The sequence below is a fragment of the Ipomoea triloba genome, chromosome 1 (genome assembly GCF_003576645.1).
Source record: "Ipomoea triloba cultivar NCNSP0323 chromosome 1, ASM357664v1".
NCBI classification, from domain to species: Eukaryota; Viridiplantae; Streptophyta; class Magnoliopsida; order Solanales; family Convolvulaceae; genus Ipomoea; species Ipomoea triloba.
In genome coordinates this window covers 3,283,969-3,304,812 of record NC_044916.1, presented here as the reverse complement: position 1 = coordinate 3,304,812, position 20,844 = coordinate 3,283,969, and the positions used below count along the sequence as shown (strand labels likewise).

General features: G+C 34.4%; 5 protein-coding genes and 1 non-coding gene across 6 annotated transcripts; 2 read left to right on the top strand and 4 right to left on the bottom strand.

Moving 5' to 3' along the window:
* Window positions 1-897: 897 nt before the first annotated feature.
* LOC116020810 lies at window positions 898-2,770 on the bottom strand. Its single transcript, XM_031261358.1, has 2 exons — window positions 2,341-2,770; window positions 898-1,847 (listed from the first exon to the last, which is right to left on the bottom strand). Exons 1-2 carry the CDS (start codon window positions 2,608-2,610, stop codon window positions 1,680-1,682), a joined length of 438 nt encoding a protein of 145 aa, XP_031117218.1. The 5' UTR covers window positions 2,611-2,770; the 3' UTR covers window positions 898-1,679.
* A 1,592-nt stretch (window positions 2,771-4,362) lies between these two features.
* LOC115997274 lies at window positions 4,363-4,894 on the bottom strand. The gene has a single exon (XM_031236801.1). The coding sequence runs from the start codon at window positions 4,859-4,861 to the stop codon at window positions 4,523-4,525; it is 339 nt and encodes a 112-aa protein (XP_031092661.1). The 5' UTR covers window positions 4,862-4,894; the 3' UTR covers window positions 4,363-4,522.
* A 1,518-nt stretch (window positions 4,895-6,412) lies between these two features.
* Window positions 6,413-6,484, bottom strand: TRNAH-GUG. The gene has a single exon. It is a non-coding gene; the product is annotated as a tRNA-His (tRNA).
* Window positions 6,485-8,315: 1,831 nt separating this feature from the next.
* LOC116014503 lies at window positions 8,316-9,235 on the bottom strand. The gene is made up of 2 exons (XM_031254576.1): window positions 8,888-9,235; window positions 8,316-8,696 (listed from the first exon to the last, which is right to left on the bottom strand). Exons 1-2 carry the CDS (start codon window positions 9,124-9,126, stop codon window positions 8,471-8,473), a joined length of 465 nt encoding a protein of 154 aa, XP_031110436.1. The 5' UTR covers window positions 9,127-9,235; the 3' UTR covers window positions 8,316-8,470.
* Window positions 9,236-10,597: 1,362 nt separating this feature from the next.
* LOC116017698 (putative PAP-specific phosphatase, mitochondrial) lies at window positions 10,598-15,179 on the top strand. Its single transcript, XM_031258326.1, has 9 exons — window positions 10,598-10,904; window positions 10,998-11,100; window positions 11,588-11,696; window positions 12,046-12,254; window positions 13,349-13,408; window positions 13,598-13,974; window positions 14,286-14,364; window positions 14,447-14,497; window positions 14,821-15,179. Exons 1-9 carry the CDS (start codon window positions 10,807-10,809, stop codon window positions 14,971-14,973), a joined length of 1,239 nt encoding a protein of 412 aa, XP_031114186.1. The 5' UTR covers window positions 10,598-10,806; the 3' UTR covers window positions 14,974-15,179.
* A 3,863-nt stretch (window positions 15,180-19,042) lies between these two features.
* Window positions 19,043-20,491, top strand: LOC116032750 (transcription factor MYB41-like). The gene is made up of 3 exons (XM_031275461.1): window positions 19,043-19,258; window positions 19,427-19,556; window positions 19,669-20,491. The coding sequence occupies exons 1-3, from the start codon at window positions 19,126-19,128 to the stop codon at window positions 20,378-20,380; spliced, it is 975 nt and encodes a 324-aa protein (XP_031131321.1). The 5' UTR covers window positions 19,043-19,125; the 3' UTR covers window positions 20,381-20,491.
* Window positions 20,492-20,844: the final 353 nt, after the last annotated feature.

The window sequence follows — 20,844 nt, the reverse complement described above, 5'->3', positions numbered from 1 at the left end:
AATCCTTTCCATCCTCATTTTAATTTCCAACTTAAATGGATTTATTTTGAAAATCAATTTTTTATTCACTCATTATCTGTTTTGAGTGTACGATATATCAATTTCTTTATCTCACTACGAAAAGTTCAAATCCATTTTGACCCGACTCAAATCAGAATGAAACTTACATATATTTGTACCACAAAATAATCACTTACATTCCATTTTATGCTAAAATTAAAGTTCCATCATAACCTAAGAGTAGCTCCGCCCCTCCACCCTCTCATCCGCTTCTCCCTCCTTCGGAGTAGCTATACTCATGCAAGGGTTTTAGGTAATTCTAGGAATAAAAGGACTTACTAGACAAAGGTATATGTGTATAGGCTTATCACCAGTAATGTTATTCCATTTTCGATAGTGTCTGATCATGACAACGAAGTCCTAAACATTTATGCCTTGTGAATAATTATATCTAGCCTGCATGGGCAGCTCAACTTATCACAAGAGTGAAGTTTGAGAGAAGAGACCAGAGATCGAGTTTCACGAGCTCCCAAATGCTTTGTCAGGCCTTTGGGGATTCAACCTTTTGGAGAAGAAGAATAGGATAATTATATGTAATCATTTAAAAGTTCAAAAAAAAATGTAGTCATTTAAAAATTAATGGTTATTAAAAACCCCTCAAATATTTGTGTTTTGTGATAATAATTATGCATAGTATGATGGATTTAATTAACTCAGGGGCCCGAATTAATAAACAGGATAATAATAGGAAATAATAAAGGGATATTAGTATTTGTGTTTTGTGATAATAATTATGCGTAGTATGATGGATTTAATTAACTCGGGACCCGCCGAATTAATAAACCCGATAATAATAGGAAATAATAAAGGGATAAGAAAATAGGCGAACAAGTGCAGTAGGATCACGGAGACCAAATGTTGTATTAAGTTGTAGTTGTGAAGCTATTACAAAGTGGATGTAATGCTATTACAAGAGTAGATTAGGACAATGATAGATGCGAATGTCTTAATGAGACAATAGCGCGCAAAGGCATTTATACACACTAAACTCCCTAACTGTCCCCTAAAAAAGGGAGGTTGGTTGAAACAAACTTGGACCTCGTCCGTCCGAGCACCCCCTGGGCACCCTGTCGAGCACCCCCTGTCAAGCACCCCCAGGCACCCCAAGCTGAGCACCCCCAGTCGAGGCGCTGGATCGCGGCTTGGGGCCTGGTGGGTCGAGGCATGGGCTCTCCCTGGGCCACCCGAGTTGAGCACGGCGTTCTACCTCGGGGCCCCAAGTTCACTTGAGTCCTTCTTGCTCCATTTCTAATATATTCATCAAATTGTATTCAAACCGTTAAAATTTAGCAAATTAATATCAAATATTTGTATTTTGTAATTGATTGTTTTGAATCAAGGCCACTGGAAACTAAGTAAGCAAGTGTAAAATTAGCCATGAACACCACAATATCCTGTAGATAGACAAAAAGTAAATAAAAATATTTTTTTTAAAACAAATAGAAGGAATTTTCTAGTATTAGTTATTTACTAATAAAAGCATAAATGTAAAATTAAAAAAAAAAAATTATAGAGGCATATTTGCACCATATCAAAATTAAATAAATAAGTAAATAAAAGCATGTTTAGATTAACAAAAAGTAAAGAAAAATATATATATATTTTTTAAATGAGGGTTTTTAAAATTGGAATTCAGAGCTATCCCATTGAAGAACTGCAGACTCCAAATTTTGTTCTCTCTTGAGCTTGTCTTTCAAAAACCAATCACATATTCTTCCTGCATTCAGCTCCTCGATTGGGCAACCTTCTTGCTCTGATATTACTTTCAGTAAATTTAGTGATGATATCTGTAACATAAAATTTAAAACATAAATATTAAAATATTAAAGTCACTATATACCAAAATTTTGCCGCTTTTTATTACATGAGTTTAATAACATGCATTTTTACTATTGGTCATTCACAAATTATGTGTCAAAATCTAATAAAGTTGAGACAAATTATCCCAACTAAGTTAGTCAGATAATAATTAGTTTGCTAACGCCACTCTTGATGTATAGTAGTTGCCTATTGACTTTGTTGGTCTAAAACCAATCGGCTATGAACAACTTAGATTGAAGTCTAAACCAGCGAGTTATGAACAATTTAGACTGATTTAACTAAGGTCACAAGGTCATAGAAATAACACAAATCTCATAAGATCAAAAGTAACCATTACTCATACTATAAATTATAAATGACAAATCTCATATTTGATTAACTCTCACAACCAAATTATAAAATTTCAATTGCAATTATATAATACTTAGGCAGGAAGATATGACGCAAGCGAATACGTACCGTTAAACGGCAGAGGAAGCGCTCGTGAGCGTCGAGGCCGGAGATTTCAACCAGGCCGGCTTCTTCAAGCGTCAAGAAAGTACGCCGGCTAGAATTCTGTCCTTCCCCGCCGGCGCCGGCGCTACTCGCTTTTACTCGGAGATTATTTCTCGGCCTCTTGAGCGGCGGCGCAAGAACAGTGTAAGTGCGCGGTACTCTTGAGGCGGCTGAATAACTCCATGAGAGCAACGCATGCTGATTTCCCAGCTTGTAAAGCTTGAGTGCATTCATGATTTTATGTTTAATTCGTTGAATTTTGAGCTGAAGAATATAATGGATCCAGAAATATATGGGTTCTAGAGAATTGAAGTTTGATGATGATAATATATGTATAATGTATGTATAGGTCTATCTAGATATAATGGAGGCTTGCTATGATGATTAGGTTGTGTGGTGGAAATTGAGCTCCTATCATTTGGATGTTTCACCTCACCTATGCACTCCAAGAAATACCTTCCCATATTATATTATTATTATTATTATTATTGAAAACCACAACATATATTATCCGAAACTGTATACTAGGTAAACTCTGATTTTGCATTTTTTTTGAAAGAAATTTTGCATATTAATTAACTAAGTGAGGTAAACTGTACCACATTAAGAAAAGCATGTGCCAGAGGTTCAACCAAAACGATATTTGCCAGAATCAAATTCGTGACTTACAAATTTTTGTCTATTGTAGACATGTAGACATGTAGTTATTTAAAAGGTATGTACTTTTAGTACAAGGTTAATATATATAAATCTAATAGTTAAATTTTTTATTGGATAAAATTTAAAGTTAATGATCAAAGCCGTGAAATTGTTATACTCGCAAAAAATATTGGAAAGATATGAGTGAGGAGAATGTTTTTTAGGCTCAATGATCACATTTATTACAATTGATTAATATTTAAATAATTACAACTACTAAAATATTGAAATAATTGCAAGAAAAAATGACAATATCAGAAATAAGCGGGAATCAAATATCTTTTAAATAAAAGAATTTTTAGTATTTGATTATTGTAGTGGAATGACATAAATCTAAATAGATGATTAATTTTGTCAAGAAAATAAAAGTTAGAACTGTAATGTGATAATTTTTTTTTAAAAAAATGGTCAAATGTTACATACCACTATTGATTTATGTGAGATGTCCTAGCATAAACTCAAAAAGTAAATATTAATAAATTTTTGGAAATAAAATAAACACGAAAGTTTTTATTGGAAAGTGAAAACTACGAATCTTTTTTTGGTAGTGCCAAGCTAAATCAAATTTACTATTTTTCAATTGAGTTCTGTACATGTATATTTGGGCAAATTATATAAAATAAAAATACTCTATTAAAATAAAGTAAAAAATTCAAATTTAAAATAAATATGTCGAATTTATTCCAATTAGACAAAATTAAAATTTTTTATTTAATTTAATATTTTAATATTATAGATTTTTGTTAAATTTTTGTTTTGAATTTCAATACAAATTAAAATTTGTTTTTACTAAAAAGCTTCTCAATATGCGAAAATGGAGTCATAATATGATTAAAATAGAGTATATGAGATGAATTTTTCATTTTGCCCTCTATTTTAACGCCAATGCTAATGGATGACTAATATGACTTAAATTTCAATAGTCGGAGGACTAGTTTGGATGCAATAGAAAAGTCATATGACCAATTTGAGAACTTGTCATAAGCAGAGGACCATTTTGGAAATTAACTCTTTAAAAATCTCCAAAAGTCAAGATAAACTAGCATAACACACCTGGAGTGTGTATGAGATGTTCAATCTTCATACTGCTTTCATGTTTAAGCATTCGGAATACAATTACCTTAAAACTTGGCACAAACTGATTAATCTCAACATCTTGTTACTAATCATTTAGCTGGTTAGACTATCTTTATATTTATAAGAGTTAGGTATTTAATTTTCATTATTCTAATTGTAAAATTTTTCTAATGTTTTTCATTTGAGATGATTAAAATCATGTTCCTTTTCTTGAGATATCAATAAATAATGTGCATATAATCATTGTCACTTGTACAAAACTATAACATATTTACATATTCCAATTCCTTCTGTAAAAAAAATAAAATGGAGATTAATTTTTTTTTTAATAATAAAGAAACAAACAAACAAGAAGAGCCTTGTACGGATGCTATGTCGGACCCCAACAGCTCAAGTACATGACGGTCCGGAGAGATTCCTCAGCCTGATGTTTCAGTTTCTCGTCGGCTTTAGAAGCCTTCAAAGAGCAAGAATCAACGACGCCGGAAAACCTCCTGGCATGCATCGAACCACCGACGTCGCCGCCGCAAGCGGTGTCCTTAAGAGCCGAATTGAATCCCGCCGAGTGATCGCCGCCATACTTGGGGACCAGCTGCTCCTTATTCATCCCTTGAACCACCCTTATCGCCGCCCGACAGCCGCCGCCACTCATGTAATTCCAGACTTTGTAATCTTCACGACACGAAAACGCGGTTTCGAGAAAGAGCATATATATAGAACCTCAAAGTCCTCGAGTTTTATAGGAGAGTTGTTTGATGGATTATTGGATAAACTGTTGACTACAGCTTCCTATGGTTTTATACGAAACTACCGGCGACCGGAGATGCTAACCGGCGTGGCGTGCAAGGAAAACCGGGGGCTGGGGGGTGACGCGGTACTGGATTGAGTTTGGTTCCTGCGGGTGACGGACAGTTGTCGGTTGTAATTAACATGCAAAATCTGACTTGGATTTTTGGATATTTATCGCTGATTTAATTAAAGAATACGTGTGTTTTCAAAAAAAAAATTAAAGAATACGTGTTAGATTTGTGTAGTGCATAGTTTTTTATATTTGTCAAAGAATATTCTTATTTCAAAATTTGGGCAAATTATTAAAGCCAATCTCTTTACACATCATCCGTCTTAGTGTAGCTCTTGTGATGACGTGTCATGAAATGGAAAATATAAAAATTCTACTCCCTCAGCTCTATTTTATGTGTCGGGTTCGTTATTAAGTTATTTTTAATTCAAGTTTTCATAATATTAAGTTTAACATTTATATACAAAATTTATATATTTAGAAACTACATTAAAAGTACTATTAAACACAAAAAAAATCAAATTTAAGAATAAGTATAAATGGTAAAGAAAATATCCAAAGAAGAAAGTTAAGAGTTGGTTTGACCAATGAATAATAAGTAGGACAGATAAAATGAGACAGATGGAGTATCATATAAGGCGGTGCTTATTTTTACAAAATTCATTGTCTTGAAAGCTGATGTAAACATATTCTTTTTACATGTTGACTTGTAAGTTTTCAACAGTTGAAAGCTTATAAAGCTTTACAAAAGGTTGCCAATTGCCATGTGACAATACACTGAGCCTTGTTTCACAATCAGCAAATAATGAATAGCGTATTGTGTTAGCAATTTTGGCGGGCGGATTGTATTAGCGATTTGTAAAGAGATGTTTGGTAAAGTTATTAGTTGTTTACTATTATTTTGATAAGCGTTACATGCTCACTAATTCACTAATAAGTACTATTCTTGATTGAGATTGAAAATGATACGGGAGTATGATAGAGAGTAATTTTGGAGATTATAATTGGAAATTGTTGTGATGACGTGTCATGAGATATTAAATATACAAATTTTATCATATAAGGAGGTGGTCCTTATCTTTAAAATTCACTGTCTTGCAAGTTGATGTAAACTTATTATTTTTACATGTTGACTTTAAGTTTTCAAGAGTTGGAAGTTTATAAAGTCTTACAAAAGGCTGTCAATTGCCATGCGACAATAAATTGGTCTTGTTTGGCAATCAACAGATAACGAATAGTGTATTGTGTTAGCGATTTTGACGGGTGGATTGTATTAGCGATAATTTACTACTATTGTTGAAAATAATACGGAGTATGATGGAAAAATGTTCCAACTTCTAGCTATGTGAGTATAAAATCCATGATAAAAGGACATCATCAATATTGTAAACCATCCAGTTCTTAGACACTACTCATGCTCAATAGGTCATTAGTTTGATTTGGGGAAGACAAAATAATGGTTGTGGCTGCTGGGATTCGAGCCCAGGTCTCCACGGCCACAACGTGGAATTCTTACCACTAAACTACAGCCACAAGGTTGAACTAAAAAATGAAGAAATAATAATTATACATAAATGTGTTTTCATGAATTCTTAATTATAATTTTATTGTTTCAAATTTTCAACTATGAAACGACTTATTAGCCTACTGGATTTAAGCCAGTCTATTATGGGAGGTTCATCCAAGATCAAGGACAAAATTGAAGAATCAGGCAATGGAGTATAAGGATGAAGTTTATGCAAATTGAAAAATGAAAGTTTTAAAGTATTAAATTTCAATTCATATGTTGATGCAAAACAAGGATCCCGTCGAGGCTAAGTGAAATTGCCATCCTATGAAGTATGCATCAATTTTTGAATGAGGGAGACCCCATGCATGGAGTTCAAAGATGAAGTACTGTAGAATGCATATAATATTTTCGACTTATTTTCAAAATCCTATATTGATGAAGAAATTGTCAGGAAAATAATAGTTATGAAAGATATTATCTTGTGATTTACTTTAGTGTTGCCCCAATATTATTAATAATGGTATGGAAGATTTTGGGATTGAGATTATGTAAAGACTTAACAAAGATCAAGGACGAAGACGCATAAATTAAAGGTGCCAATGTCATTCTCATGGCCATTGGACCACCAATTAGCATTGAATCTCATTCTCATGAAAATTCAATTCTAATTGGAGCATTTTATCAAACACGTGACATTCAAGTTTTCTTCCAATCTTCTTTTCTCAAAGCAAGCTTGGAAATATGAGTAGTATACGCATAAAGGGGTCCCTTTTCGTCTCCATGGTCGCCCGTAGACAAAGGGATCCTTTGTCTCCATGGCAGGTTGGCCAGAAAAGAAGTCCCCTTCGTCTTGAGGCGACCATAGAGACGAAAGTGGACCTCTTCGTTTCTCGCAGGCTGTTATATATATAATTTCAACATAATTGTTTTTTAAAAAATTATTAAAATAAAATTTTAAAAATTATTTTTAAATAAAGAAATTGACACGTTAGCGGCAAACAAGTAATTTTAGGTGTACTTATTGTATGAATTTGTGTTGTTTAGGGACCTAATTGTAATTTTTTGAGTTAGGCCTAATTACAATTTGGTGTGTAGTTGGATAGCCTATTTGACCCTTATTTATAATATATTATAATAATAATAATAACAATAACAATAATAATAATAATAATAATAATAATAATAATTATTATTATTATTATTATTATTATTATAAAGAAAAAGGATATGAGATCGTTTATAATCTCACGTCGAAAATGTAAGAATGAAGGGGTGTTGAGCTCCCATCCCTCTATTAAAGGGAGTTCAACACCCCTTCACTTTCACCCCTTTCCCATCCTACATGGGATGGGCAAGGGAAGAGGAGCCTTCATTTATTTAAGGAGCCTAGGCTCTTTAAATCTACATAGTTAATTTTTTATTATTATTTTTTTTTAAGTGGAAAGTGTTTTGGAGATGGATAAATCTTTCAATGTCAACTCCAAATGCTGTTAAAACTAATGTTGTTTAGAATTTCAGTAGTTTGGAGCTAACTGTTGCTCTAAACCGCTGAGTTACCAAACGAAGTTTTTGCCGTTTTGACTTTGTTAAAATATCAAAAATAGCGGCTCCGTCAAAATTTTTGTGAATCTGTCATTTACCAAAAAAGGCACTAACATTGCACTGAGATTTGTAATTTTATTTGTAAGTGTGATGGATATGAAACCAACCTCAATAGCTTTGTAGATTAATCCAAATCACTAATTAAAAAACTCAATTAGCAACTATCTAACACCCCTAGAAGAATTTTAGAGTATAATGATATATTGTGAAACCCTAATTTATAACACTCGTTCTTTAAGATGAAATCAAGAATCACTTTTCAATTATTTTTTATTTTATTTTATTGATAGAGTTAATTACAGCAATGGTCTCCCGATTATGTTGGTTTTCTAAAATTAGTCATCGTCTTTTAATTTGGACAAAAAAGACACTTGACTATTGAATTTTTTCCGGCAATGGTCCTTCCGTTAGATGAATGTTAAGTTGACGTTAAATAAAGGGGTAAAGTAGTCATTGCAATTGCTTAGTGTTCCGGCAATGGTCCTTCCGACAATGGCCCTGAGTGCAAACAGCCGCTCGTTCAGTTTCTTCCTCATATTCCTCTCCGAAACTATGTTCTTGGATGCAGCCGATGATTGAGACCCATCCGACGAGCTCAAATCGTAATACGCCGAAATCACCTCCTCGAAGTAGCTGCGGCCAGGCATACACACACACACACAAAATTAATTAATTAATTAATAAAAAAAACCCCTAAAATCATGGAACGAAGAAGGCTAGCGGGGGAGAATGAACGAAGAAGATCAGAGAAGGAAGTGATGCTTATATTCTTTTCTCTTTTTTTTTTTCTTGGAGAATGAGCTTATGAGCTGATGCCTGCCTACCTGCCTTGCTGATCAGCGTCGATCTCCTTTTTGCAGATCAATTTCTGTGCGAAATCCCCTTGCTCACTACCTTGTGACTCAATTTCTGGGAATCGGCCACAATCAGACGCAAGATCGGCAATCAAAGGTTGAATCCGGCCTCCTGGGAGCATTGTACGTCGCCTGAAACTACTCCGCCGCCGCCGCCCCAGATCCCCTACATTCACCTGCTTAGTCCTCATCTTTCTCCCATTTCCCATTTTACCGACTTCCACCGCTGATTTAGATCATGTATGAGAAGGGAGGCACATAGGGTCGCCGCCCCTAATGGGATGCTCTAATGGAGAGAATTTGCAGAGACAGCCAACAGGAGAGCGTGGAATTAGTAGATTAGGGAAAACAAGAGGAAGATTAACACTAACTAGACATAAACAAAAGGATCATTGCCGAAACAAATTCAATAGTTAAGTGTCTTTTTCATCCAAATTAAAAGACAAGGATCAATTTTGGAAAATCAACATAGTTGGTGGATCATTGCTGGAATTAACTCTTATTGATAACATCTATATTGAGCTTTAATTTTTTTTGGAAAAATTACACTTTTCGTTCTTAAGTTATAAAGTAATTATAGAATTTGTCCCTAAGTTATCATTTACACTTTTCGTCCATTTATTAAGAAAACATTAGGTACGGAATTTGCAATTTCAGTATAACTCAGGGACGAAAAGTGAGCATGACCAACACCCAAGGACGAATTGTACAATTATCCAATAACTTAAGAACGAAAAGTGTTATTTTCTCTTTCTTTCTTGTGAACTAAATTAAAAAAAAAAAACAAATTTAATACTTTCTCTTTTACTCCGTATTTCTTTGAATTTCAATGAAATGAAGTAATTTATTATTTCAATTACATATAATTATATATTTCAAATTGGGAAAAGAGTCAAATAGACCCTCGAACTTTAGCTAAAAATTCAATTAGCCCCCTCAACTGTTTAAAGGTTCAATTATATCCATGAACAATTCATTTTGATGCAATGAAGCTCAAAAATCGATAATTGACTTGCTATCACATGTCATTAGGGATCCGACCACCTTCTGTCGAAAATTTCAGACAAAAAAGTGACCGGCGAACGTTTGCTTGTCATGGAGAAAGAGAAGAGAAGTCGACGCATCGCCTTTTCCCCTACCATAGTGGTTGCCTTCTCAAGCGAGAAGGCGACCACAGCGGGTTGCCTTCTCCGGGGTGTGGTGTCGCCTTCTCAACCATTGAAGGCGACCACCGTCAAATATTTACTATTTTAATTACATATAATTGTATATTTGGTAGTATAAATTGATGAATGTTAAATATAACTAATGAGAATTTCAGTTAGTTAATATATTATACTAATATTTTGTTAGAAAAAATTATATATATATATATATATAATTAACAAATACTTGAAATTGCAATAGTTTATTTATTTATTTTGATAATGTAATTATAAAAACTTCTTTAAACAATAAATATTTATTTAGTTGCGCAACTATTTAATTATTCACATACGATTGCTTTGAATTATGGGTTAATAATTCTACTTTTTTACTTTACTATTTTCATGATAAATTTCCTTTCATTTGATTTTTTAAAAATATTAATTGCGCTCTCAAAAAAAAAAATATATTAATTGCATATCTTTGGTGCTAAATTTATATTGGACGATTCAGATCAGATCGGAGTGCACGTGTGAAAACTGAAACACTTTCGTCTCCAAATATCCGTAAGGAAAACTAACCAACGGACTCAACTGTCACCGGGCTGCTCAATCTATCCCCGCCGGCCGCCATTATACTCTTCGCCGTTAGGACTTGGCGTTTCTCATCATATAATGAACTTTAAACATTAAATATAGCATATTCCCTTCGCAGCTTCCTTTACCGTTTGATTCTCTCCTGCAATGGATCTTCTCCTTCGCTACTCCGCCGTTCGATTCCCCAAAGCTCATCCATGCCGTCCGTTCGATCAGCCTCCCCGCCGGCGCTGCTTCACCGTGAGGTTCTAATCTTCAATTGGAATCCTAGGGTTTCACAGTTCTCCCCGAGCTAATACAGTTTAATTTTCGTAATTATGTTGCTCATTGGGTTAAAGGTTGAGTTCGAGGCTTCCGTTTTCGGAGCAGAAAGCGAAATACTACAAAGAACTCGAGGCAGCCGTGGATGTTGTTGAGAGAGCTTGTCGTCTCTGCGTTGATGTATTCTCTCAAGCATTTTGATTGATTGCAGTATTTGGTTATTGATTTGCTGAAATTTTTAGTTAACTTCAGAGTTTCAATGCAATACTTTTTTTTTTCTTTAGGTTTCTGCAACTACATTATCGCCATTTTTTGTGTTCGTTTTTTTTTTTTTGGGCTCTTTTTTGTGCTTTCTTTTCTAAATTTTGTAAAATGTCTCATGGATATGTCATTTTGAGTTTAACCTGTATTGCAAAGTACTGAGTAGACTAAACCAAAGATTGGAAACAGAAGTATCTTTTTCCTAGTTTACAATTGACTACGATTGACTATTTGCGCTTCAGTAGATTGAGAAAAGTAGCTATGACATATACTAAGTTTTAACAGAGTTAGTAGTATTAAAAAAATATGTTTTCCTTTGCTCCTACTGTAAAGAACAATGGAGATTTCTTTTATTTGTGAGTAGTGTAATACTCTAAAATTGTTGGTTGTTATTGGTGATTGCTAGGTTAAGAAGTCATTGCTCTCCAGTGATGGTGATGGACAAATTCTTGAGAAAAATGACCAGACCCCAGTGACTGTTGCAGATTTTGGAGTGCAGGCTTTAGTTAGCTTGGGTAATGGTCTATTTGTTGATGCAAATTTTATAAAAATTTAATTTTGTTCCAAGTATATAATCTTTTATTATGTCATTTGCTTTCATTTTTTTCTTTAATACATAAAAGGGCAAATGAGAGTTAGTAAAGAATTTCACTGCAGTTTCAACCACTGATCCATAAGAAATCAAAACTGAATTTATGAGTAAAAACTATGGATGATTTATTTATAAAGGGCACCTGAGGAATGAATTAAGAGCATATTAACTTGTCACTGAAGTCAGCTGTTTCCCTTTTAGTTCTTTTCTTCCTCCTTCCTTTGCAGCTTTTTATTTATTTTGGTAAGCTATCTCCTGTTTTAATATGACAGAGATGGGTAGACTATTTCCCTCTATTCCTCTGGTGGCTGAAGAAGACTCGGCATCTTTGCGTGTGAATAATCTGGTTGATCCTGTGGTTGATGTGGTTACAACTAAAGCAACATTTGGAGATAAGTTGACAGAGGATGATGTTCTGAGAGCAATTGACAGAGGTGGAAAGGATGCCTACACATTTGGCCCTTCTCCGGCCACTTATTGGGTGGGTTTGTTTTGACACGTGGTAATAAAATCTAATGCAGTTATAAACTTTCAAGCGCATCTGAAGATTTATATTTAGTTTTGCTGTCATATTTACAAACAAGGATTCTTTTTGAGTCTGTTGACCAAAAGAAAAGATTCACTACGTAATGCCACAAAGCCTCAATCACGTGGTCATGTTTATGCCACTTTTCTCTTATATCTCATTCATGGCTAGAAAGTTGTCTAATTCCTGAATGAAATTTGGTAATTGTGTGATTTACATGTGTCTCATATAATTCTACTTCTTCTAAATGTGCTATACCATATGTAGCATCTTTGGGTGCGGAGGGAAGCCCGCAGCCACTACCCGAAGGTGTGCATTCGGTAAACCTCGCCTTGTGACCCTAGCCGGCAAAGGACCACAAGGAGGTAAACCAAGAAGGCTAATAGGCCGCTCCTACTAAGATTTGAGCTTGGAACCTTATGGTTACCAAGCCAATAGCCTGACTAACTCGGTTGGGGTTGCCCCCCATATGTAGCATCTTTGTCCAAAAAATGTTGATCATGTTATAGGACATAGTTCTACATATATTTTAGATAAATTTAGATATTGGGCATGCCTTTTGTGGCATTCTCAGCTGGAAAGAATCTATTATCATACTGGAAATAGATATTATCGTATATGTTTGGGTCTTGGACTTTGAAGGCGTAAAGATGTCCCATTTATGTCTAAATTTTATTTCCTCTGCTCTTTGTTTTTCTTTGGCTGTCTTTAATATCTGAGAGTGGTTATTGCATGCTGAAGTTGTAGAGTTGAATTCATTGGGAATAGTGCAGTTATATTTTTCCTTTTGTTTTCTCTGCCTTATGACACAATGAAATCTTATTTTCTCTAAAAGAAAGACCGAGGAAGAAATTTATGATTTCTTGAGCATTAGTTTGTGACTTTGGACATATGAAAAAAAAAAGAAAAAAAGAAAAGAAGAACCATAAACAAACGAACATTGCCAGCTCCCTTGCTCGAAATGAATGAGAAAAACATGACATATATTTACATGGTATACTGGTTTTCAATGTTTCATTTTGTTCATTGATTCCTTCACTTTGGTACAGGTATTGGATCCTATTGATGGGACAAGAGGGTTTGTTAAAGGTGGCGATGCTCTGTATGTGGTATGCTTTACAACTTTTGTTAGTTTCACACTATTTTTTTAGTTTTGCATTGAGCACAAGATTGTTTTACTTGTGGCAAAGTAATCTAATCCTGCAAAAAGTCTCTGTGTTCTTTCCTCCCTCCAATTAATTCCTGGTTCTTTATTTGTCCTTCAATTTATATATCTGAACATGCCCTCATATTTTCAGGTTGGCTTGGCTCTTGTAGTTGAGGGACAAATTGTTTTAGGAGTTATGGGCTGCCCAAACTGGAAGGAATACAATTCTGACAATTCCTCAGCTGGATACAATGAGAAAACGCCCATGACATCAGGAATCCTAATGGTTTCTCATTTGGGATGTGGAACATGGAGAAAGAGGTTATGGAACACACAAAGTGGTGAATTGTCTAATAACTGGACCAGATGCTCTGTTGATGAGTGCCAATTAGTTAAGGATGCAAGCTTTTGCATTCCAGAGTCTCAAACATGGGAGTTAATACCCCTATCAGCTTTATTTAATGCAAAAAATCAGGCTGAAAAAGTTGGAGACAGAGACATTCTTCTTTTGTCTGCTTGCTGTGGAAGGTTTATTCATCATTTCATCTTAAAACATAACTTCTTAAAGTCCAATTACTTTTATACCAAGTTTGTGTCTATTAGAAATTGATTGTTAATTACCAAAAGAAAAACAAAAACACCCTCATTTTTTAGAATTTGACATTATTAGTTTATTATTACTCCTTTGAAAAGCTGCCGAACTACAGCTTTACCATATGCTAGTTGTGTTCTTTTGGAATTGACTTCACGGATTTTTTATTTTTTTATTTTATTTATTTATTTATTTATTTTTTTGCTTGTATTTGAATTTTGAAATGATGTTTATATTCTGTGTACAGCTTATGTAAATATTTGATGGTGGCTTCTGGAAGGGCATCAGTTTTTATTATCCATGTGAAGACTGGAAAACTCATCAGGGTAATATGTCATGTTCAGCATTGTCAATGCTACTAATTGCAATAGAATGAATGAGCTGATGCTTAATCATGTCATACTGTAGGCATGGGATCATGCTGTAGGAGTCATATGCATCCATGAAGCTGGAGGAAAGGTATGGGGATTCTTTCTTTTATACCAAGCAGTCATGTATATATATAGCATTACAGTATTACATTCCCTCGGGCCTCGGTTATATATACAACTATACAAACCACTTAAGTTTAACCTTGTTTATGCTTTACTAGCCACTGGACTTGTTACAACATCACCAAAGCAGCAATTACTTACTTAAAGCTAGTGAAACTGCATGCAAGATCCATATTATCACCTCTGTTATTGAGTCTATATGACATACATTTAGTTCTACAAAGTGTTTTCAAAGCTCTTAGACTTTTTGTCGCGGTGATTAATTCGAAATGTTGAACTCGGTATCAGGTGAGTGACTGGAGAGGGAGTGATATTGATTTTGCAGAAGATGAAGTTGAACGGCGACTCATATTTCCTTCCGGGGGCATTCTTGTGACCAATCAAAGCTTACACAAGGATATATTAGGGATGATCTCTTCAAGTTCATCAGTGGTTTATTAGTTCTGGGTATTCCTCCACCTCTCTCTTGCATCCTCAACTCATTTGTTGTCTGTCATTCAATATTCTGCATTATCTATTCTTCAATCCTTGGTTTAGTTAAGTTCAGATTAAACCCTCAAATTCTTGAACTGAATCAACTGATACAGAAAACCATACTTCTGTCATAATAGTAACATAGTATATATTTGGATTCCTTGGCCTCTCAATCTCTCATATTTGAAAACAGCTTAAGACAAAAAAAAAAAAAATCATTACTCCTTTATTTAAAATACTTGACTTACCCTCGGCAAGACAGATCTTGCCTAACATGACATATTTTGATTGAGTAATTGTCAAATTAGTCAAAACATGCAACATGTAAGGCATGATTTTGGATTTTTCGTCTCGGGATGTGTTCACTAGGCCTTAATAGTGGAGATTTTGGTGTGATTTTTGAGAAGTTTTTGTAGGTGTGATTAGGAAAGAGAAAATGAGAGTGGGAAAAAAAAAGGAAAAAATAAAACAAAATATAAAACTAAAAAAAAAATAAAAGTATTCCCCCCCCCCCTCCCCCAGGGGCGCAAGGAGAACCACTGCAAACGAAGATGAGCCCCACAATTCTGACCAAAATTCGAGTCCCTGCCGGAGGTACCGTATTTTTCTCTCTCCCCTTTATCACTCTTCCGCCTCACCACACTTTTCTTAAAATTTGTGTAAAATTTCTTTATTGGGAAAGGCCAATACCAGTCTGATTTTATAATTAAATTAAAATACTAATAATCCACCTACTACAGTGTATTTGTGGCAACCCTGTGCAAGCAAGCGCTACTGTTTGGACAGGTAGCTACTTTTTTAAAGTATGAAGATGTAAGCAATTCGTTGAATTAGGTACTGAACCTACTCCCAGATTTGGATAACTACTATATATAGGTTGGATTTTCAACATTAAGTCTATTTAAATCCATTAAGTTAAGTATATATGCTGGGGTATATTACTTAAGTTAGTCCATGCATACCGGCTTATGATCTATGCTTGATTATGTTTATATGTTCTTAATTTATAGTTTATACATGTTGTATCTGTCTTAGCTTGTTGACACCAAACACTGCAACATTAGCCCAGGATTATGCTGTCATGTCCCATAATTTAGTTACAAAACTAACATTACGAATTTAATATCTAGTCTAGTTGGTAAAGTTAGAAATTGCCACTTGTCAATACCCTTATACCATAAGTTGGCATCTTGAGTCGATGAAACCTGATTCCACTGATAGAGGATGGTCACAAGGCGAGAAATATACAGTAGTATATTCCCCATCCCTACTCATGTCCTGCCCCCATATGAACATTTGAGAGATATATTTTTCCCATCTCTACATTTGCGAGAAATTTTCTGTCTTGGCAAAATTTCATTGAGGATGAAAGTTTGATTAATATTGTATAAAGTATAAATTGACGAGGTATTCCCTCAAAAATTGACGTGGAATAGCTCACTTAATATCTCAACTTCAAGTCTGGCCTTATACATTATACAAATATAGTTGTTATTGTTGACTTAAATTATATATAAATAAAGATGGTTATAATCGGTTAAATTGTATGATTAAATATATATTGTTATAACTTGGTATGTGACTATGTGGCCATGTCGGTTTTAAAATGTTGATATTGTCGACCAGCTAGCACCCGGATTGGGAGGGAGTGGACGGGTCAAAGACTCAAAATGAGCAGCTTGCATAGCTAGTATGAAAAGATGAATAAAGTAATGTTTGACCTTGGGTTATATTAACATCTTATATACCGTACACTAAAATTCACTTTTACGCGTAAATTTACCGTCAATATTAAATGTATAGGTGTCCCACCCTTTTAAAAAAAAATTAAATGCTAATGCCCTAAGCCCCTAATATCTTTTACATGTAATATAAATTTCATAATTTTATGTAATTAGCACTAGTGTTAATGTTTATTTTAATAGTTACCTTTCCATAATGGAAAATTTAAATTGATTTACCTTCATGTAGTCCTTTATCAATTAGGATCATAAAGCGAACTTTACCAAGATTGAATCTTCAGGTAACGATTGTTGGCTAAAAAAATTTATATTTTTAAAAAGATTGACTAGAGTATATTTATAATTTCTCGTAAGTTGTTTAAGTAGCTAGATATATACATCTTTATATTTTTAAAATACATTTTAAATTCGATACCATAACATTTTCTATTACTTCTTCTATCCATTTTATGTGTTTTGTTTGGTTAACGAGACTTGGTTGGAGTTATTTACAACTTTTTTTTTTTATAATATTAAGTTTAGAGATGGTGTATAAAATTTATATATTTAAAAATTATATGAAAAGTACTATTAAATACAAACAAAAATTATTTAAAAAAATGCTAAAGAAAATAAATGAAAAAATAAAAATTGGTTTGACCCGTGATTGTAAATAATAAATAAGACATCTAAAATTAGGCGTAAAAAGTATTGTGACAGCTTAGAATTTTGTGTTTTTTTTTTTTTTTGAAAACTTTGTGTTTTCTAATATTGTAAGGAATTGTGTTATGGACACAAGAAAGAGTAAACAAAAGTGGATAGTGTCAAACTGTCAATATATATTGGCTATTTGGCCAGTTTCTTTGCCATTTTTCTGCTCTTTCGTTGGAAGAATAGTCAATGCATTATTGCGGACACTATACACGTATGTATTATTAGGTGTTGTCGTAAGATATATTATATTTTAGAACAATAATTTATTATAGAATTTTTAGCATCATTCTAACAAAATTTGAATAATTAATTTCTTAATCCTTAATTTATTGCATATGAACATTTATAACCTTAATTAATAAATAGTATGAAACCTTGGCCAAAAAGAAGCTCTATGTGGCCTAGCTAGTAAGAAAATGGTGTGAACTCAACTCAACTTGTTAGACTTTGACAACTCTAATTGAAATACTTTAGTCTCCCACGAATTTAGAAGAGAAAAAAAGTGCTTCGCGTCCAGAAAAAATAATACCGCACATGTAAAAATGCAAGATAAATAAAAGATATGATCTCTTGAATTGAAAAGAATTTTAAAGTTTTAAATTAATCAAAGCTCTAGAGAATTACAAAACTCTATTTATAAAATGTGGGGAAGGAAAAAGAAAGTTTGAAAATGAATGGAAAAAAATATGGTGAACATAATATTTTAAAATACGTAATCATTTTAAAAGATCGATGAAAGATGGGTAGTACCCTACAATGCAAAGCACACTCTTTTTTCCCAAAAGGTTGAATCTCCGATCCCAAAGGCTTCCCACGTTCCAACTATGTAACGAACTGAGCTGCCCATGCAAGCGTGCAAAGGACACTCTTGTATGGTACCATATGGTTCGCAAAATTAGTCAAATAATGAAATTAGAGTTAATATCCAATTTAGTCATTGATTATAGTGATTTTTCTCAATTTAATTCTGATTGACTCTTTGTATTTAATTATGTCATCTGCTTTGATGGTTTTATTAAATTAAGTCATCTGTTAAGATAAATTGGTAATTTCACCTCTATTAACCCAATTTAGTCCTTGGTATGACTGACTTTTACTTAGCGGTATGAAGTTTTACTGAATTGACATAAAAATAGTCATTGCAGGTGAATGGCCTCTCATATTAATCATTTCAAACAAATTAAAAATAATTGTATGACCGAACTTGACCAAGTAAATATTGAAAAAAATCAAATAATTTTGAAACGAAAATCATGTTCACAACTTAGCCACCTTTTTCGAGGCACAAATTTATTATATACACATACATACACATACACATGCACATACATACAAATAGAAACTTTTATAGCAGTGGGTCATATGAATTTTTGTTTTAAATTTTAGTCATAAATATAACTTTATAGTGATATTGGCATTTGCTAATTGCTACCTTGTCAATACGAATTTTTCAATTGAATACACATTTCCCCTTCAAGAAAAACTGGGACACGTAGCCACACAAAAAAACAGAGGACGGCACCGATTACCTTTGACCTCCATTTCTCCACCCCTCTCACTCTCCAATATCTGTATATATACACACACCTTTCCAGTAATCCCAATTGCAAACTCTCTATCTCACTATATATATATATCTCTCTCTCTATCTCTATAGTTGAAGAAAGAATTCATCTCCACCATCATGGGAAGAGCACCCTGCTGTGATAAGGATGGTCTGAAAAGAGGACCATGGACTGCTGAAGAAGATCAGAAACTCATTGATTACATTAACAAAAATGGCTATGGAAACTGGAGAACTCTTCCCACCAATGCTGGTACTCATCATTATAGTACTTGTTTTAAACATGTTAATTTTTCGGGTGACTGAGAAAAACCCTAAATTTTTTGATGACGAGATTTACTGGGTAAATTTCGTTATTGTGTAATAGCTGACAAATTACATAGAAAAGGTAAATGATTTTTGTTTTTAAAACTTGTTATAGGGCTGCAGAGGTGTGGGAAGAGTTGCAGGCTTCGTTGGATGAATTATCTCCGTCCCGACATAAAACGAGGAAGATTTTCTTCAGAGGAAGAACATATAATCATTCAACTCCATAGTATATTAGGAAACAAGTAAGTTGTTCGGGTTCGGGGTTCAATCTTTTAGTGTTTGTTTGACTGTCTCAGCTTGAGATTTCGGTCTAATCTTAAATTCTAATGATTGGTGTTCTGTTTTTTTGTTAAGGTGGTCGGCCATAGCAGCGAGGTTGCCGGGGAGAACGGATAACGAAATCAAGAATTACTGGAACACCCACATTAGGAAAAAGCTTCTGCGAATGGGGATTGATCCCGTGACGCATCGCCGCCGTGTTGATCTTCTTGATTTATCGTCAATCTTGAACAACCCATCGCTCTTGTACAACTCAAGAATCTTAGGTGCCCAAACCTTGGCTAATCCTCACCTCCTTCGGTTCGCCGCGTCTCAGCACCACAACAACAACGTTATTAACTCCGAAAAAGCCAATAATGTCGTTCAAGACACCCAACAACTACACGCGCCGCCGCCGCTAGTTCAAGATTTCCCAATTTACAGCCCTAACATGGCCGCCGCTCAGATTACGCAGCAACCCAATGTCGAATTCGGGCTAGAAAATTATCCGGCGAACGATTTCTGGCTGCCGGAATCTGAGATGACACAAGATTATTTGCTGCCGCCGCTGCAAAACTACGGGTACTACGAGGCGGCCGTTGATCCCCAGTCGGCGATGGATCCTCCGGCGCCGGCGGCGGACGAGAGCTGCCGTTTTGGGTTCCGGCAAGTGTGGTCAACGCCTTCGTCGAGCCAAGTTAACAGTGGCAGCACCACAACTACAGAGGACGAGAGGGAAATTAGCTACGGCAGCAATTTGTTGAACTTTGATGTCGCAAACATTTTTGGTGTTAATGAATTCATGTAGCTTTGTTTAATCCATAATTATTAGAAGTTATAATTAATTTTCCGAATTAAATAAGGGAAGTATATTCATTAAATTGTTTGTGTTATAAATATATATTTGGTGTTTGATGAACATGCACTCATTCGTGTCATGTCTCGGTTTAAGTTGGTACCGAGGACATTACTTGTCAAGAGTCTATTTTTGGAGATTTATGTCCTCTGCATGGTCCAATATAGTGCTAACGTGTTGTGTTAACGCATAACTTGACCCCTGTATGTGCTCTCGGCCCGACGCCTCGATGCACGACAATCCTCCGGGGCTCAGAGTAGATTTTGGGTGGATATCGGTTGAGGTTACAGTGGTACGGGCTTGACCTCAGTGCATTAGCTCATCATTAACTTAGACAAATTGTTTTATGTCAAGGAGAAATTATCATCATTAACTTAGACCAATTTTTATTTTTTTAACGGTAGGAGACACCTTTA

Excerpts from the sequence above, each read along its gene's own strand:
- LOC116020810 (XM_031261358.1), bottom strand. The coding sequence starts at position 2,610 with ATGAATGCACTCAAGCTTTACAAGCTGGGAAATCAGCATGCGTTGCTC. Across the intron at positions 1,848-2,340 it reads GCTTCCTCTGCCGTTTAACG|ATATCATCACTAAATTTACT; the intron begins GTACGTATTCGC and ends TTTATGTTACAG.
- LOC115997274 (XM_031236801.1), bottom strand. The coding sequence starts at position 4,861 with ATGCTCTTTCTCGAAACCGCGTTTTCGTGTCGTGAAGATTACAAAGTC.
- LOC116014503 (XM_031254576.1), bottom strand. The coding sequence starts at position 9,126 with ATGGGAAATGGGAGAAAGATGAGGACTAAGCAGGTGAATGTAGGGGAT. Across the intron at positions 8,697-8,887 it reads GACGCTGATCAGCAAGGCAG|CTACTTCGAGGAGGTGATTT; the intron begins GTAGGCAGGCAT and ends GCCTGGCCGCAG.
- LOC116017698 (XM_031258326.1), top strand. The coding sequence starts at position 10,807 with ATGGATCTTCTCCTTCGCTACTCCGCCGTTCGATTCCCCAAAGCTCAT. Across the intron at positions 12,255-13,348 it reads CTTCTCCGGCCACTTATTGG|GTATTGGATCCTATTGATGG; the intron begins GTGGGTTTGTTT and ends ACTTTGGTACAG. Across the intron at positions 14,365-14,446 it reads AGACTGGAAAACTCATCAGG|GCATGGGATCATGCTGTAGG; the intron begins GTAATATGTCAT and ends GTCATACTGTAG.
- LOC116032750 (XM_031275461.1), top strand. The coding sequence starts at position 19,126 with ATGGGAAGAGCACCCTGCTGTGATAAGGATGGTCTGAAAAGAGGACCA. Across the intron at positions 19,259-19,426 it reads AACTCTTCCCACCAATGCTG|GGCTGCAGAGGTGTGGGAAG; the intron begins GTACTCATCATT and ends AACTTGTTATAG. Across the intron at positions 19,557-19,668 it reads CATAGTATATTAGGAAACAA|GTGGTCGGCCATAGCAGCGA; the intron begins GTAAGTTGTTCG and ends TTTTTTGTTAAG.